The sequence below is a fragment of the Polypterus senegalus genome, chromosome 13 (genome assembly GCF_016835505.1).
Source record: "Polypterus senegalus isolate Bchr_013 chromosome 13, ASM1683550v1, whole genome shotgun sequence".
NCBI lineage: Eukaryota > Metazoa > Chordata > Cladistia > Polypteriformes > Polypteridae > Polypterus > Polypterus senegalus.
In genome coordinates, this window is record NC_053166.1 from 89747071 (window position 1) to 89766070 (window position 19000).

Genomic DNA, 19000 nt, shown 5'->3' on the forward strand with positions numbered 1-19000 from the left:
AATCACTTTAACCACATTATTCCTCATTTATTTTGTGTAATACCAAATCTTGAATCATCTTCAACACATGCTTAATGACTGTATCAGTCTTTTTGTTCCACCACTCCAAAATACTTGACTGTGTTGGTTACACCTTATAAACCTATTGGACAACTGGAATCTTATCATGTTGGCCTTTTCATTTTTCAAAATTTCATTATGCACCTCTTGGCACATACTTGTTTGTCTCCATGGCTTATATTCTCTGGTAGACTATTCCTTGATGTAATCTTACAGGTGAATCTGTTTTAGCATTTATTTGTAGATTTATGTTTAAACTGAAGTTTCCTGGCTTCTAATTATTCAACATATTTGTTGTGTAATAAACTCAATGTGTAATATTACTATAGCTCAGTGAGTTTTGAATGCTCTATCCAAAACCTTTATTTTATCCTATTCTGTTAAATATCATCATATTTTGTAATCTTACAATTTAAACAATTTTGCATAATGCATTATAATCTATAATATCTCCTTTTGTTATTTTGTATGTTACTCTTGCTTTGTATCTGTTTGTATAATTTTGTCCAGTTACTATCCTATCCTAAGGTTTTTGTTTGTTTTTAAACTTGTGAAATTTATCAGGTACACATATGAATTCATACTGTTAACTGCCAGTGGTTCATTTTTGTATATATACTAGTAAAAACAGTTTAATCCAGTAGCTATAGGCTATTCTGGCAGCATCAGGTACAAGACTGGTGTCAGCCATGGATAGGGCACTAAACCATTTCATGGCCCCTTGTACACACAATAGTACATGTGCTTCCCAGATTTTTTTGTGTTTTTTGTAATGTATTCTTTATTGTAATGTTAAATTGCTATTTTCAATACATTTTTGTGATTCTTTTAGCATTTTAAAGCACATTGTGATTGAAACTGATTTTAATTGCCCTGTATGAAGTCAAATTTGAAAAATTGCTCAGGGCATTGTGTTGTTAGGCTAGCATGTACTAAGTTCTTTATTTTTCTTTGAGAAAGTTTTTTTTTTCTTCCAAATTCGTTATTTACTGTACTTATTTTCTTAAGGTTTCGTTATTACTGTGTTTTGAATACAAACCAGTATCTAGCTTTGATTTTAAATGTATTTCAAATACCAAGTAAACAAGAAATAGGATTTGTGGAATTTTTTTTTGTATTGCATGGTTATATACTTTAGTGTTCTGCAATGATTGATCTGTATAAATTTCTTTACCTCAGTGTCAGTGAAGATTTCTATATAAGCAGATCCTAATTTGAAAGACAATACCTTATTATACATCCACCTCTTGTTTTATGCAATGGTTAGGTTTTTTATAAGTGTAATGTAATTAAAAAGTTCTGGTGCATGTGAATAAAAATAATTTTTTACCATAAGAAATTGTCATCCACTGAGGGAATAAATACCTCCACCAAAGAAATGTTAAGGCACCAGCTGGACTGCCACTTTTAATAACTGAACAGTCCACCAAAATAAACAGGTGCACAGTGGTGCAATATTGCACAAAACAAAATTAGGCTATTTTGACAAATTGGTGGAGGGAAAATCAGAGCTCTGAAAAGTGGTCACGGGATCAGGTTGGAGCTCCCAAAATGAGACAACCCCTTCCAGAAATGTCTTGGCTTTATAGTCTCCAGACTGAAATAGGTGGAGTCAGTTGCCTTCATTGGGCAGTTTCTCTGAGCTGTGGCTGGAAAAAAGAGACAATACTGTCAGCGACGGTGTCCCCTTGTGTCCTGGGGTGGTAGTGCTTACCTCAGATGAGCACAGAAGGTGACCTTTTGACATGCTTTTGTGACAAATTAAAGAAAAAAAAAATTAAGAAAAATCTTCCATATTTTAGCTCCACATGTGACCTTCCTAGAACTCAGCCATCTTAGTAGGCATCATGCATCCAGGCTGTACATGTTAAAAAATATTTTTATAATCCTAAATTCCATAAATTTCCCCATTTGAACAAATTAAATACTATCTACAGGGCTTGAGATTCAATTTTGAAATTGTGGGGGATCTTAATTTAACACAAGGGTGGGTTTCAGACTCTATGGGGAGAATGAAAATGTGTTGGAGAGACATAAATCTCACATATTATTCTTTTTGTTTTCAGTATTGTAAAAAATTGATTAGATGAACTTATCCACCAGTTTTCAAATTATTTATTTTTGCTGTTTTAACTTTAATTAAATATTTCTTGCCTTTCATGTAGTTTTACACTCATATTTAACCAAAAAAGTCATACTTCCAAGGAAAATGCATACAAATATAGAGAATGTAAAATAAAATGTGCAGAGGAAAATTTGTCATTTTTTTATCCATACTGTACAGTTTTTCCCATCAGTGTACAATTTTCTTCAGCTTTAAGAAAGCCGAGCATTCAATGTAAAGCTGTAAGTAAGATATTTAGTTAAAATTTAATAAACATATTTTTAGCTTAAGTGGCACAGCAGTGAACACTGAATAGCACTGTTACTTTATAAATTCTGCATATTAGGTTCAAATCCAGCACCTGATTGTTTGTGTGTAGTTTGCATGGTCTCCCTGTGTCTCAATGCTTTTCTTCAGGGTACTCCAGTTTACCTCCTGCATTCTGAAAGCCTTTCAGGTTTAGTTAAATGGCCTCATTGTGAGCGTGTATGTATGTGTGTGATTGGATACTGTGATAGATTTGTACTGTGTTTAGGCCCTTTTTCTGTTTTGTGCCCAGTATTGGCAGGATAGGCCCTTATTCACTGCTCCTCTGATTTGGTGTAAGCAGGTTTGAGAATGTCGATAGCTATTATTAGTTTGCCAGTCAAGTTTGCTTTGAGATTACCATGGACTGTTGCCAAAACAAAAGAAAATTTCTAAAAGAATAAATGAATTTTATGGTGAATCGTGGTATCTTACAAAGTTCTAATTTTTCTAATGAAATTTCCTTTTCAGAACTTGAGAATTGGCAATCTTAGCTATGGGCATATTTACAGACAATTTTCTTGAAAGTTTTTGAGTCACTTATTAAATGTGGTCAGTTTGCCAAACAAAAAGGAGCTAAACAATCCAGTTTGACAAAGTTTAGTCAAGTTTCTTCTAAAGTGGAGTTTAAAAACAGGGCATTGTGCAATCAGATCACGTCCTTGACTGTCAGATTACAGAATTCTGCAGCTGCATCTTCTGGTGAAAACTGCAACAGGAAGGTGACTGTCTTTGTATTTAAGCTTAACAACACGTAACTAGTGAAAAAATAAACTATTTCTGAAGTGACAAATAAGGCACAAATAAAAAATAGTAATTTAAAAAAGACATTGAATACTCTTGCAGTAATGAAGAGAGATTGCTTACCAAATAAATATGTGTGACAATCCCATACCAAATTTTAAGATCTATCTATCTATCTATCTATCTATCTATCTATCTATCTATCTATCTATCTATCTATCTATCTATCTATCTATCTATCTATCTATCTATCTATCTATCTATCTATCTATCTATCTGGTAATGCATGCATTTATCAAGTTAGCACTCCATTAGAAGCCATCAATGTTATCATATATGTATCATTGTTCCATTTAGTGATGCAGTTTTGAAATGTGTTATTTCCAAAGTAATGTTGTATTTTTAATTTTACATTTTTTCTGTTACTTGAAATTAACCAATTTACATGCAGATTCAGGTTAAGTCAGCAGCATTTACTCTGATTTTCTTGGTATTTCATAAATTAAAATACGATAATTATTTTTTTTTTTTCACTAGCTCTATATTTATTTTGCCTATAAAATTTGAATTTATCAAATATTGTAGTCTATTTGGCCACAAAGGCTGCACAAATATGTACAAATATTCATGTAATGATTATATTTCCAAGCATTGCTTTTGCAATACAACTTTAGGTGTAAAAGAACTCAGTTAACTTCTTAATATTTCTGTTTGATGTTGTAAAGTTTGCTATTGGAGTAGATGTCTAAGTCTGAAACTAAAACAATTAAAAATTGTCAAAAAATAAGTATTGCAGTTAATATTATTTAATTTTTAGAAAAACATACAATTTTCTACTTGATAGGGAATTTATCTACAATATCTAACTCTGAAGCAACAAGTAGACCATGTGTATTTAAGTACATAAAGCCATGCTCTTATGCTACTTTTTTTTCAAAATGGTAATTTTTCATTTCAGTCCCTGAAACAATTTCTGTTTACCACAAGTAACAGAGAAACATTAAATTATACGCAAAATATTGGAGTCTTTGTGCTATAATTCATATATCTTCTCCTGCCTTCTTTTGCAATTGCCCCCAAAATAATGGCATACACTTTGTTGACTGCTCCAGAGGTGCACTCTGTAGTTTGGTAAGCTCCACCAATTCTTTCATTAATGTTCAGCAGCTCCCTGAACATTTTATGGAAAAGTGGTGACTGCTGTTTGGTTTTTGCTTGTTTTCTGTGTAGAAAAAAAACTGTTCATAATGGCAATATCCAGATAATTGAAGAACATTTTTACATTTTTTTATTTTTGTGGCATTGTACTGTAATACCCAATCAGTGCATATGTGTTTGTTGTAGTTCTTTCTCCTCTTAACACTTTAATCATTCTTTATGCTTTCAGAAACAGTGTCATCAGCATAGCTGCTATTGAGAGTAAAACACATAACAACTTTATGGGTATTCATCCATTTTGCAGACAGTAGTGGCCCATCCCTGATCCACTGTATGGTGTCTGTCTCTGCCTTTTTTGGGAAGTTTGTTTTGTTTTATTTTTAGAAAACTTTTCTTTTTATATGTATTGTTCCACATACACTCATTTTAAACTTCATTTGAAAAGAGATGGACATGTACAGAATCATGTATTTTGTAACTATTTCCAAGCAATGAAAAGTCCAGCAATGACATTACTGAATCACATAGTCCAATAGCATACACAACTCAACATTGTTGAAACATTTTATGCTAATTTACAGAACTTTTGCATTTACAGAACCTTTGTTATCCATTGTAATTATACTATCCATTTTTAAAACAGTGAAAGAAATTTTAAATGGACTGGCCACAATTTTTTTCAAGATAAACAGTCATGATATTTATAGGAATCTATGTTTTCTGTTTTAATTTAGTGCAATACAACTTATAAAGGAGATAGTAACCTTTTAGCACTAGCTGTGATGATGCTAAACAGCAAGAAGGATAACCACTGTATCATGCTAAACCTTTCTTGTGATTTCTGGACTCTGGTGGGTTCTCTGATGGATAATATGTTCCCTATATTATAGCTTTCATGTTTGCAAAGAATTTTACAAAACAGTGTCAGTGTATCTATGTTCAGTATATAGAGGAGAGTATACAAGGCAAGGGGAAACCTATAGATGTACTCATCCAGAGGCCAGTGGCAGTATTTTAAGTTACTAAGCCTAGTAGCCCAGACATATCATTACGAGGCAGGCATTTTAACACTTTTAAGTACTTGTTTCCTTCCATATCTTGCTCAGGAAGCAGATATCAGACATGACAACATCTCCTGACTGCTGCTGAGCCTATGGTTTCTGTAACAAACATTTGAATAGGTGCTGTCTCATATGGTCATTGACAAGCCTGGTGATTGCCTATATTTTCTAGCATTTTAGGTGTGATGGACACCCTACGCATTGACACCAAGGGGTACAAGAAGGAGCACAGTCTGCCTAATTTTAAATAGAGGCAGAAGACCTTTATTTAAAAAAATTGGACAGGCATTTGGATTTGTGTTTTGTTTATTTTGTAGTATGATACTACTTTTGTGTATTCCTCTCTATGTAGTTTCTTTTTGCTTTAAACAAATAATGTGTGTTAATGTCTGGCCTCCTCCTGTTGACTACAGCTTTGCAAAGTGTTTTTTTTTATATAGGTATGTTTTTTTGGAGAAATTACTAGTGCTACTTGGAGAGCTTTCATTCCTTTTCCCCATTGGCATGTCTTTTGTTTTGTTTACATAGAGATCCTAGTGAACTCCTAAAGTTTATCAAAGAGCTGGAGTATAAAAGTGAAAAGCTAAGTGAGCGTAACACAAAACTCCAAAAAACTGTGGAAGGATGCGAAGAGGTCAACATCCACCTACAAGAACAGATAGCCAGCTTGCGTCATCATCTGAAAAAGTAAGTGATCATGATCTGAATAGTTTGTTTCAAGATGCTGGTATGCTGAAGACTAATTCAAAGTATCAAAAATTAAAACATGCTGCCTATACAGTACCTCACCTGAAACTAACCTTAACACAACTACCTGGATTTCGGAACAGACAGCAAATAACTGACATCCCAGATCATTTATTGATTGTGTGGTACACAGTCACTCACTTATATCTTTCTTTCTACTTGCACTCTTCATTTGTTTGGCTCAATTCACCATGTTTACACTGTCTGTTACCTTTATGGATTCTCTTAAGTTTGTACCTAACTGTGTGTCACGTACTTGTTGTTCCTATTCATTTTTTTGCCTTATAATGTGCATTTTCTTTTTATATTGTATATACCCTTCACCCTGAATTTGAGTAAGTAGGGTTTAAAGGTGATTTACAGATATTCAGTGGTTCCTCTGTGCCTCATTCCTAAACTATTTTGGTAAGCAAATATGTAACCAATTAACAGAAGTATTTATACTTAGGGGTGCATGAGTATGACAAACTTGCTTATTGATCATTATTGCATGTGATATTATAATTGTAATGATTAATTTCACTTAACAGTGCAAGGAAATGTGCACCTTGTCTTGTCAACTGCATATACTGTATTCTGTTTAGACACAGCACAGTAAAATTTCCACTCTACAGGGAACCACTTAAAAAATTATTAATATGAAGTTGCCAAATGCTGGATTAGTTTAAAAATTAAAGATTTAGCATTGAAAAATGTTTCTTTTTATTTTTTTACAATAAAGATACTGCTCATTTATTGTAGAATTTATCTCAATGTTTTTTAATACAGCAATTACAGTAAGTTAAGTATAACATATAGAGATGCTCCAGTCGATCAGCCATCAGTCTAAGTTGGCCAATTTTCACAAAGAAAGACTTGATCAGTGATCGCTAAATTGGACAATCACGAAAAACAATCCTTTCAACCCCAGCTTTTCTAGGCTTTATGTAATTTAGTTGAAGTGCTCATTTACTCACAGCAAATTTCTTGTAGTGTAAACAAAGCAAGTCAAGGCATATTTTTTACAAGAGGCTGAGAGATGATTGGAATATTATCCTTTACATTATCTTTTACATTTAAGAAAGTAGAGTAATAAACTGAAAAAAAGGAAATGGAGAATTCTTCCGGTGCAATTAGACAAATGGCAATAAAAGCTACTTTAATGGATTGACACCATTTTATTTTATCCTTTAAGTTAAAATAGACACCATTTCAGTTTGAACAGCAAACTTGTTTTAAGTGCAGCAGCTTACATGTTTAATTGGAAAAAGAAAAGATAAAGACAAATTGCTGCTTAGTAAACAATAGACTTAAATAATAGACTTGTTAGCTTTACAGAAAAATGTTTCTTACTTTTTTTACATTTGTTAAGCATCTTCTTGGCAAAGAACTTATGATCATTTGATACATTTGCGGCTTTTTTAAAGATTTGTACTGTGTTGCTCTGTGTCATACAGTATACGTTTGGTAAGAAACAAGTACTTCATTATTAAAATGGTAATCCATATTTATAATTACACCTCAATAATTATGAAGAAAGAAACACACCAGTATAAACATGGTAAATGTATACTTTAACACTTTAATACTTTTACTTTTTCACTTTTGTAATTTTATATTATCATTTTTGCAGTGTCTTGTTAGCTACGTAAGAAATATTATTTTATTCATAGATGCTATACTGCTTAAGATGCTGCACAGGGCAAATACAAAACAAATCGAAAGTGATGGGGTCAAAAATGTAACCCTGGTTTCTGGTGTTGTAATTCTTTTTACAAAGGTTTTAAATTGAAATTCATAAGTATATTTTGTTTGCTCTCATAAACATTTTTGTACCACAAAATAAATTATAAAACCTGTTATATAAAGTAAAAATTCACTCTTGCAATGCATTGAAAATACAGTATATATACAGTATATATCTTAAATTTAGAGAGAAAGAGACTCACATATGCTAAATGGAGAACAAGCAATGGGTCTACTTATCTTAATCTTTTCAAAAGACTCCAAAGTCCTTGTTTTATCGTGGTAAAGCCCCAAGGTGATCCTATTCTCACTTTAAGACTTTTTATTATATAAATCTAAACAATGTCCCAAATTCTTGGGCTAGGTTATCACCACTGATGTCCCGATTTGATTTGATAATTGATTTTATCTTGATTGAATTAGCATGCACTGATATATTTGAAGCACTGGCTTTTTTAGAGATTACTTAACCTTGGATAAAGAACATTAATATAATGTGACAAATTTTAATAACACTTCATTTGAATGGAAATACATAGTGACTTAATGCATAAGCGTGGAATGACATTCAAAATGCAATATTTGAATAGTAATAAACAGTTAACATCTTTTTATAAATAAAAAAAAAAATCACATCCCTGCACTTGTTCGGAATTCACCATAATTTAGCTACCATGTATCACTATATCAGAGTCCACACATATTATAGGGGCCTCCTTGTTCTGATACAGTGTAATGACATCTTCTTTGTAAAACATCTATATCATCTTGTGAATATTATTATAAAATGATCAAATACTCCTTCTTAAATAATAAGTATGTTATTCAGTAACCTGTTCTTGTTTTCTGAATCTCCATGTATTCATCCTTCAGCTTAACAGCCAACTTTATTCCCCTGTTGGACATTTAAAATAATCTTGAATTAGTCGAAATTAAATATACAGGTAGAAGACTCGTGTCTTTCTGTAATCTACAGGTTACACATATCTTCAGTTGCTCAGGTGCAGCAATCACATTAATCAGTATCAGACATGTGCCTTCAAAGTTCCATCTCAGATTAAAAGGAAGCATTTTAAAATGGGAATCTAGAGCTGATGTATATTGGCAGTGACCTTGGATGAGTGGAACATAAAAGATAAAGAACCAGCTATCGTTCTTGGCTGGTTAAGGTGCACTGCAAACTTTTTCCACTGTAGCAGTACAGCTAGCCAAGTGCTTAATGAGAAGCAATGTTTATTGGACTTGCCAACATACAAACTTGTAATTGATGCGGTCCTTCAATGAAACAACGCATTGGAAAGGAAAAGGGTATTTGGAACAACAGCCGGCTGTCTCAGCAGCGAGGTTGCTCCCGGTGTGACTGGCATTCATGACTCTTGTCTACAACACGTCTGCCACAGGTGCCCAGTCATTTTTAATGTGGTGATATGAGAGAAGTGGCCATGCTTTTGCTTAAGATCTTCATAAAGCCTAGGTACAATAACTTCACTTATTTGCTTTCTACTTGGTATAGCATATACTTTAGTTCCAAAACTTATATCATTTGTCAAAGTCCTCATTTTCAACAACACTTGCTTTCACCCACTTGTTTTGCTGTGTGAGGCACGTTGTAGGGTCTGTTATCTTTACAGTTAAAAATTGGTATGAATTCTGTTATTTTTAGGGCACAAGGCAAATTAAATGGAAGCTTGGAGCTACAGTAAATACCACCTCTAGTGCAGATTGTTTAGGCTCTACTAGTTTGGATGTAGATTGAAATTACAGTTATGGCTGACGTTGGGATAAACAATTTCTTAAATTTGTTGTGTTACAACAATTGTTAACTTCTGAGTGGCAGAGCTTATATATGGCTTTCCTTTGATCCACTTGTTGTTTACCAACACACTGTTTGAATCTGTAGAAAGTATACACCTGATTTAAGTTTAGGCACTAATTTCAGTTGAGGGGAACCCACCAATTTATGCGTTTTAGTAAAGTGCTTTTTTCATAGAAAGCCTTAACAAGCACATTAGTGACATTTGCTGGATTGGACACCAAAAATGAAACTGAGCAAAAATGTACATATAGTAATTGAGCAGACTAGAGATTCACAAAATCGATCTTTTGTCAGTAGTAATTGAGCAGACTAGAGATTCACAATAACAATTAATTGGATAATTGGAAAATCAATATTTTTACCCAGGCCTAAAAAATTCCCTCAACAGCCTGTCACAAAGATGCAGCTGCAGTCTTTGACTGTTACTATGGCTAAATACTTCCCCCTTTCTCTTATATCTTTGACCTAAGCCACAGGCTTGAGCACCAGAACAAGCAGGAGAGAAGGTTTACACTTTAATTCATGCTTTATAAATGAACATTCTGTAAATTAAGGTTCCTAATGTGTCTAAACCAGAAGCAATGCCAAACAAGTGTAACAGGTCATGCTAGTACATCCTAGATGGATAGTAGTTTTTCTTGCTAGAACTCAAGGCATCCAGTGTTTCTAGATGGCAAGTGGTTCTTTGTCTTGTGTTTGTGTTTGTCTTACGCAGTAAGCTGAACAGCCAACTGGACTGGTGTGGTCTCCGTATGGAATTAGTGGAGTGAGATATGTTGAGCTTCTGTATACCTCTGAATTTTTGCTAGTCTTGTGCGTCTCTTTTTCTGTCCTTACATACTCATAGCCTGTAGTTAATATGCATGTAGAGGTTCATACATGGTTCTGACCTTGTATTCTCTGAGGAGAATAGGCCTTATGAAAGCTTATGTATTTTCTGAGTTAGAACGGGCGTATTCTAAGATACATGGATCTGATTGGTACTGTTTAGCCATTATTTAGTTCTTTGTGGGACCGTATAATTGTGCAGTGGTTTATGCTACTTCATAAAAGCTCCTGAGACCTGCCTAGTATATGTGGATTTTCATTGTTTAGACTGATTTTTTTAATTATCCTACACATATGCATTTTAAGTTAATTTGTGATTAAAAATTGACCCAGTATGAATAATTGAGTGCTAATGTGCATCTGGAAAGTATTCACAGCACATCACTTTTCCCACATTTTGTTATGTTACAGCCTTATTCCATAATGGATTAAATTCATTTTTTCCTCAGAATTCTACACACAACACTCCATAATGACAACGTGAAAAAAGTTTACTTGAGGGTTTTGCAAATTTATTAAAAATAAAAAAATTGAGAAAGCACATGTACATAAGTATTCACAGCCTTTGCCATGAATCTCAAAATTGAGCTCTGGTGCATCCTGTTTCCCCTGATCATCCTTGAGGTGTTTCTGCAGCTTAATTGGAGTCCACCTGTGGTAAATTCAGTTGATTGGACATTATTTGGAAAGGCACACACCTGTCTATATAAGGTCCCACAGTTGACAGTTCATGTCAGAGCACAAACCAAGCATGAAGTCAAAGGAATTGTCTGTAGACCTCCGAGACAGGATTGTCTCGAGACACAAATCTGGGGAAGGTTACAGAAAAATGTCTGCTGCTTTGAAGGTCCCAAAGAGCACAGTGGCCTCCATCATCCATAAGTGGAAGAAGTTCAAAACCACCAGGACTCTTCCTAGAGCTGGCCTGCCATCTAAACTGAGGAATCGGGGGAGAAGGGCCTATGTCAGGGAGGTGACCAAGAACCCGATGGTCACTCTGTCAGAGCTCCAGTGGTCCTCTGTGGAGAGAGGAGAACCTTCCAGAAGGACAACCATCTCAGCAGCAATCTACCAATCAGGTCTGTATGGTAGAGTGGCCAGACGGAAGCCACTCCTTAGTAAAGGCACATGGCAGCCCGCCTGGAGTTTGCCAAAAGGCACCTGAAGGACTCTCAGACCATGAGAAACAAAATTCTCTAGTGTGATGAAACAAAGATTGAACTCTTTGGTGTGAATGCCAGGCGTCACATTTGGAGGAAACCAGGCACCGCTCATCACCAGGCCAATACCATCCCTACAGTGAAGCATAGTGGTGGCAGCATCATGCTGTGGGGATGTTTATCAGTGGCAGGAACTGGGAGACTAGTCATGATAAAGGGAAAAATGACTGCAGCAATGTACAGAGACATCCTGGATGAAAACCTGCTCCAGAGCGCTCTTCACCTCAGACTGGGGAGACGGTTCATCTTTCAGCAGGGCAACGACCCTAAGCACACAGCCAAGATATCAAATGAGTGGCTTCAGGACAACTCTGTGAATGTCCTTGAGTGGCCCAGCCAGAGCCCAGACTTGAATCTGATTGAACAACTCTGGAGAGATCTTAAAATGGCTGTGCACCAATGCTTCCCATCCAACCTGATGGAGCTTGAGAGGTGCTGCAAAGAGGAATGGGCGAAACTGGTCAAGGATAGCTGTGCCAAGCTTGTGGCATCATATTCAAAAATGCTTGAGGCTGTAATTGCTGCCAAAGGTGCATCGACAAAGTATTGAGCAAAGGCTGTGAGTACTTATGTATATGTGATTTCTCATTTTTTTTTATTTTTAATAAATTTGCAAAAACCTTAGGTAAACTTTTTCACATTGTCATTATGGGGTGTTGTGTGTAGAATTCTGAGGAAAAAAATGAATTTAATCCATTTTGAATAAGGTTTTATTTTTTTTTTTTTATTAATTTTATTACAATCCATACAAAGCAATCAAGATTTTTACAAAGAGAAAAATTGAGTTAAGAACAGATCGATCCCCACCCCTGAGAGAGAGAGCAAGCCAAATAACGTTAAATTTAAGGCTTGTAAAAATACCTAATTTAAAAAAAAAATTCTCTGTGCTTTATGAACTTATTTTAAAATATTACTGATTAGATCCTGCCATGTTTTGAAAAAGGTCTGTACAGATCCTCTAACTGAGTATTTGATTTTTTCCAATTTCAAATAATATAACACATCGGTTTCCCACTGACTTAAAAGAGGAGAGTTTGGATTCTTCTTGAATAAGGCTTTAACGTAATAAAATGTGGAAAAAGTGATGCGTTGTGAATACTTTCCGGATGCACTGTATATGTACCCTGTGGTATAGTGTTATTGAGGGAAGGTTTTTATTCCCATTGACTCTGTAATTGAATAAAATTAAATTAAAATGCAACATTTAAACACTGTTTATATTGAAGAAGTCTGGGGCGCTCATAACAGTAAACATAGCTGTCTACTGATGATTATTATTAAGGGTGTGAAACTTAAAAGAGAAACTGACATATTTTAGATATATAGGCCCGTTATAACAATAAGCTAAACACATGTTGAATCTCTAAAGCACTTTTATATATGGGGTTTGCACATAAATATGTACTTTTAATACTCTACCCAGATATAATTTTTTCTTAACATGTTACTTACCCCATGTAGTTTTTAGTGATGGCTAAGAAAATTATTTTCATCTCATGTTGTCAGGCCAATTAAAATAAAACCAAATGCAAAAATGTGTAGGGTTACAATGTAGGTCATGATCTGTAAGTGCATAGTATTTTAGTAAATGACATGCAGTTTTCTCCGGTTCAAAAAATGGATGTAATAAGCCATTTCAATAAATATGCTAATACATTTAACACTGCAAGTGTAATTAACAGGAAGGAAAACACATAGGCCTTTTTATGTACATTATGATATATCCTGTTATTTGTGATTCCTGTGAATAAATATTTTTTTAGCAGGGACCAAGCAGACATCTTGAGCATTCACAACCTCTTCATAGTTAATACTTCTAAGCATAATGTTACATAATGATGACAACAAATTTAACAAACTTGCTATATTTTACTGTTGAATCTCTTTCCTAATACACAGTAGGATATGTAAAAAGTAAAAATTGTAAATAAGCAAATAATAAAATACACTCAAGATGTATTACAATGTTTGTACTGTTTCCTATTTTCAGCTCTCAACAGGCGCTGGAACAATCAAAATGTGTTTCAGATGAACTGGAAGACTTGAAAGGCATTGCCAAAACTGTTGAAGAGGAAAACAGCAATCTGACTCACCACAAGCAGCATCTGGTGAATAGCTTTATAGGGGAATAATGGTTAGCATTGTGAAATCTGGAAAAATAAATGATCTAATTAGAAGTATTGATTAACAAACAAAGGTGATATTGTGGCACTGTGGTTAGTGCTGCTTCTTCACAACAACAGTGAGATTGAGTTTGATTGACTTTTGAACAAGTAAACTTGTCACATGTTTTGTGCAATTGTTTCTTTTCACCGCAATGACACAATTTTCTTTTACCCAGTCAGTCATCTCCATGTAAAGTACTCATGAACCTTGAGAAAATGTGCACCTGTTATTTAGGATGATAAATAGCATGGAACCAGAGAATGACCAGTTGTTTTAATTTAAATATTATTTTACTTGTGAAAACTTAAAAATGCTTAAAATGTTTGACCTTTTGTCCTTGTTTGGCCTAACACAGAGAAGAAATTTGAAAGACTCAGATAAACACTATTTGTGTAAAAGAAACGTATGCATGTGATAATAGGTTTGCACACACTTGCTTGCCTTGCTTACAAAGCTACATGGAAAGATCGCCATGACCTTACACCAGAGCTGACACTGAATACAATAATAATAAGCATTAAAATTGACAGAGCATTTTTTTTTTTTTTGCAAAAATCTTGGCTTTCCATTCTGTGGTTGCTTGCAGTGTTCTGTGTGTAATACTCTTTAAATTTGCCAACTATTGCATTATCTCCCCACACAACAGTTTAGTTATTGTAGTGGAACATCCAGGAGGTCATTATTAAAATTCAGATTGGACACAATTTGTTTTTCTTTTTGGAGTACTGGATAAAAAAGATACAACTTATAGTTATTCATGTGAGAAGAAAAAAAGTTTTCTGTTAATTTATAAAATGTTTAGCAAGTCACCTTTGGTCATTTCGTTTTTTTAAATTTGAATGGAAGAAAAGCATATTACTTGTAAGTATCTGTAGCCAGCTATCATAACACTGTGGTTCAACAGGAAGATATAATACCATTAGTTGTTTCTGATTTACTAAGAGAGAAGACCGTGTGTAATTTGTAAAGAAAGGGAAAAGAGATTACTTGATTAACAATATGTACAGTAAAACTACAATGCATTCAGTTTTGTTTAAAAAACAGTTTTAACTTTTTTTTTTCCTAAACAGGAGAGAGAGCTACAGTTGGTTACTGAGGAGCTGGTTTGCCTTCGCGAAGAGGTGAGAGCTGTCAAGTAGGATGGTTGATAGTTCAGTTCATAACTAGATTAATAAAGTCAAAATAATTAATCTGTGAATATTTTAAAAGTATGTGTTTACATTTAGGATTTAGAAAAATAGAAGTAACAAAATTGTGCTTACCTTTTCACATTTTAAAATAATAAAATATTTTAATGTTACAGTAATCTGAACAAAGCATTTTTTCTACTAATAACTATCATTCTACCCGCTGATAAAAGGCAGAATATCAGTTTTGAAAAACAATCAGAGAAATTATCCATAAGTACAGACATTCAATACACTGATGTAAATCCAGTGCAATACCATGCTTGTGTGTGACTTCTAAATTTATACTTAAAGGAGTCTGTTGTTTGTTGTTAACTTGTGAAAAGAGTTGAATAGTGGATTTTTGCTTGGTGGGACAATGTTAGAGTGCACATGCTTCTTCTGACCACATTTCACCTTCAATTGAATTACTGATGATTTATTCCTGTGTTTAGGTTTATGGTTTTGCTTAATGAATCTGACTTATTTGATCTTCTTAATACAGTCAACTGACACTGATACAGCACTGTAGAACTGATTGTTTCAACAATGATTGCAAAAATCTTGGCTTTGGGGCAGTGTTTTGTGTATAATTGTTGCATTATCTTCCCGCACAACACTGTTTTATTATTGTAGTGGAACATCTAGGAGGTCTTTAGTAAATTTCAGATTAGAAACGATTTGTTTTTCTTTTTGGAGAACTGTGGTGTCTTGCAGGTTATTCTTTGATAAACAGGACTCTTTTTCTTGTTTTCTTAATGTAGACTAACATATGTTATTAAAGGTAACCAAGCCTACAGAGCTTAACTCTCACTCTAGGGTTCTCCATGTACAATCTGGTAGTTTGAGGAAGGAATGACAGCGCCCTCTGCCTATGTTAAACATATGTATTCCATAGAAAGTCACATGACACTTTTAGTGTGTTGTTACACTGCTAGGCATTAAAACTGCAACACTGAGAAAGACATGAGATATCAAAGCAATATTTATATATCAGATTACTATAATTAGATTAGATACCTAATTAGAAATACAGCTCGGCCATGAATATGAAACACACAATAATCCAATATTTTGTGTATTCACCTTTGATCGAAATAACCCTGTACATGTGCTGGCATAGACAGAAAGAGACTTTTGGATGTGTGTTTGTACAGTTGAATAGGATGGCAAACAACCTCAGTACATGCCTAAAGTTTATCCATGGTAACTGATGGTACTCCTATGCACACCTGATGTCATCCAGTAATGTCCCAGAAATGTTCAGTGGGAGACAATCCAGTGAACATGGCACATGATAGTCATCCAGGAATATGTGGTCAAACATTGTCCTGTAGGAATACTGAACCAGGGAGTCATTTCAGATAAGAGTACCACAACAACATCCAATGCCTCTGTGATGTATCGGTGTCTACTAAATGTACCGGCAGTATGTATGAGGTGAGAACAGGAGTGGAACCCAGTGGCACCCCATACCATACCACATTGTGCTGGGCCTATATGGTTCTTCAAAATACACACCTCCAGAATCCTTTTGCCGTAGTGTCCCCATGCATGGATCCTTCCTTCATGTTTCAGCAAATTGAACCAAGACTTGTCTGAAAATACAATGCAAAGCCAGACATCTTGCCGTTTTCAACGGTTCTGGCACCATTATAGTCGGAGATGCCTGTGGCTGAAGGTCATGGGCATCCAAAGCAATGGCAGAGAATGAGGAGGCCCTGCTGCTGCAAATGGGACAATATGTGAAGGCAACCACTGACATGTGACAAATCTGAACTGTTAGGTCCTTCACTGAGTTGTGCACAACATGTCTGTCCCCCCCCTTTCGTTGTGCATTGGAAAACTCCAGAACACTTACTTTGACAGGTCTAACTTTCTCAACCCTCTGATGCAATACTCTCATCACTGAGTTCAGATTCTTTCCAACGTGAGTGCCAGTGTCCCTAGCTTAATGTCCAGGAGATGAATGTACAGTATGGCTATCATGCTCTTCGCTAATAGCAGTCACTCATTGAGGTTCCTTTTGCTGGTGTCTTTTATATCAACTCTGGGGAGGTCCGTGGGGCATAACTTGCACACGTTGTTTATATATGTGCTGTGCTTGTAACTTTTCACACTCTACCATGACAATTTCCATCCTGCAATCGTCTGACCAATATGCATTTTTCCCAGTGTTACAATTTTAATGGCCAGCAGTAAATACAGTATACACTATCATGCTACACAACAATTTATTTGCATGATTCCTTGCATCAGTGAGTAATGTAATTTTCAAATATTTACTATTATTTACTGTACTGAATATTGAGATTATTGTTTTTATTAGTTAAACCCAGAATTCTATTCAGGTTTGAAATGTTTGGATTATATTGCAAAAACTATTTATATCCCATCACAAATTGAAGTTTGACTTGATTTAATGTACTTTTAGCTCAAATCATTTGGTAAAATTGCTGTCTAATGATGCTTTTTTTACAGTTGTAAAATCTCCTGTCTTCTTCTTCTAAGAGGCAAATATAAAATTGCATTCTAGTCTAAAAATTCTAATTTTTCTTTAAGAGTGGTGCACTGATAACAGAAAGGGACCTGCTGAAGTATAAGATTGATGAACTGAGTGATGAGAAACGAGACCTCAAGGTAATACAATATTAGCAGCAAATACACAGATTTAGGACTGTAAAGCACTTGTTTAAGTAATTAAAACTTCTTTACACTTTGCTAATTGAAGCAATTCTTTCAGAAGTAAACAAATACTACCAATAATCGAAAGAACACTGGTGAATCATTAATATACATTTAATATACAAGTGTTACTGCTATAGCAATAATTACTGAGGTATATATGAAGATGTTAATTACAGCAGCATATATGAAATAGCGAATCAGAAACTTAAGGACTTACTTTAAATAACGCACAGATTTATTATAAATCACAACTTTATACTATATGTTGACAGCAGACTCCCACATTTACGCAGTAGATAGACATACTCCTCGGTTTTTACTTAAAAAGATTACGCTCCTATTAAAAGTGATTTAGACAATAGTTTAGTCTTTGCTAAAACTAACTCATTGTCATAGCCCAGATTTCTCTTGTTTAAGCAGATATTGTATATACTGCATTTTGAAAGCACCTGTTCCACAGCAGTGAAAGAATAGAGTGTTCATTCTTTTCCATTTGATGTTATACAGCACATTTCCGTGTATAGGCCACAGTTTAATTTCTAATACAGCATATTCAAAATTGCAGTACACAACAAATTGTTATTTTGGAAGAAAGAAAAAAAAATCCAGAAATATATATTGTTTTATTAAGTAACAAATTTGTGTTAAGTGTCAAAAGATCTTTGTTCCCAGATTACATTGGCCCTACCTTAGCCAAACTTTTAAATGAATGTCATTTTGCTTGTCAAAGACATTTCATTCTTTCAAGGTACACCATGTGCAGTTGCATGTTAATGAGAATAGAGAGGAGGAAAAAAAAAGAAGTGCTTAACTGTCAAACTGACCATATGATGTAATCATTAAAACAATGTGCATTAGCCTCAGCTTCAGCTCCAACATGCCTATACTGTAATACGTTAATAAGTTGATTTAAGTTCTTAAACTGAAAGGCCTGATGGTCATTTCACAGTTTGAAAGACCTACTCTATAAATATAGGCACTGTCTGTTACAGTAATTCTATTTACTTTTGAAATTTTAATCTGACATGATTTTGAATGATCATAGTGTACTCTATGTAGTGGGATTTAGGTGTAATTTTTTCTGTATGATAGGGAAGTTTAAGTCGTTTAGAGATTTATGTGTCAAAAATATACTAAACGTCATTGTAATGGTTTAAGAACTGGAGAACAATATCTTGGTTTTAAGTGTTATCCTTGCTATAGCCTTTATA

The 19000-nt window shown here is 34.4% G+C and overlaps 1 protein-coding gene across 1 annotated transcript in view; it reads left to right on the forward strand.

Annotated features, from left to right (window-relative positions):
- The window catches only part of LOC120543317 (protein KASH5-like), a 55227-nt gene that overhangs the window by 5589 nt on the left and 30638 nt on the right, over positions 1–19000 (forward strand). The window contains exons 4-7 of the mRNA XM_039776353.1: positions 5962–6120; positions 13760–13877; positions 15006–15056; positions 17664–17741. Coding sequence (XP_039632287.1) covers positions 5962–6120; positions 13760–13877; positions 15006–15056; positions 17664–17741 — 406 coding nt within the window. The remainder of the gene's footprint in view (positions 1–5961; positions 6121–13759; positions 13878–15005; positions 15057–17663; positions 17742–19000) is intronic.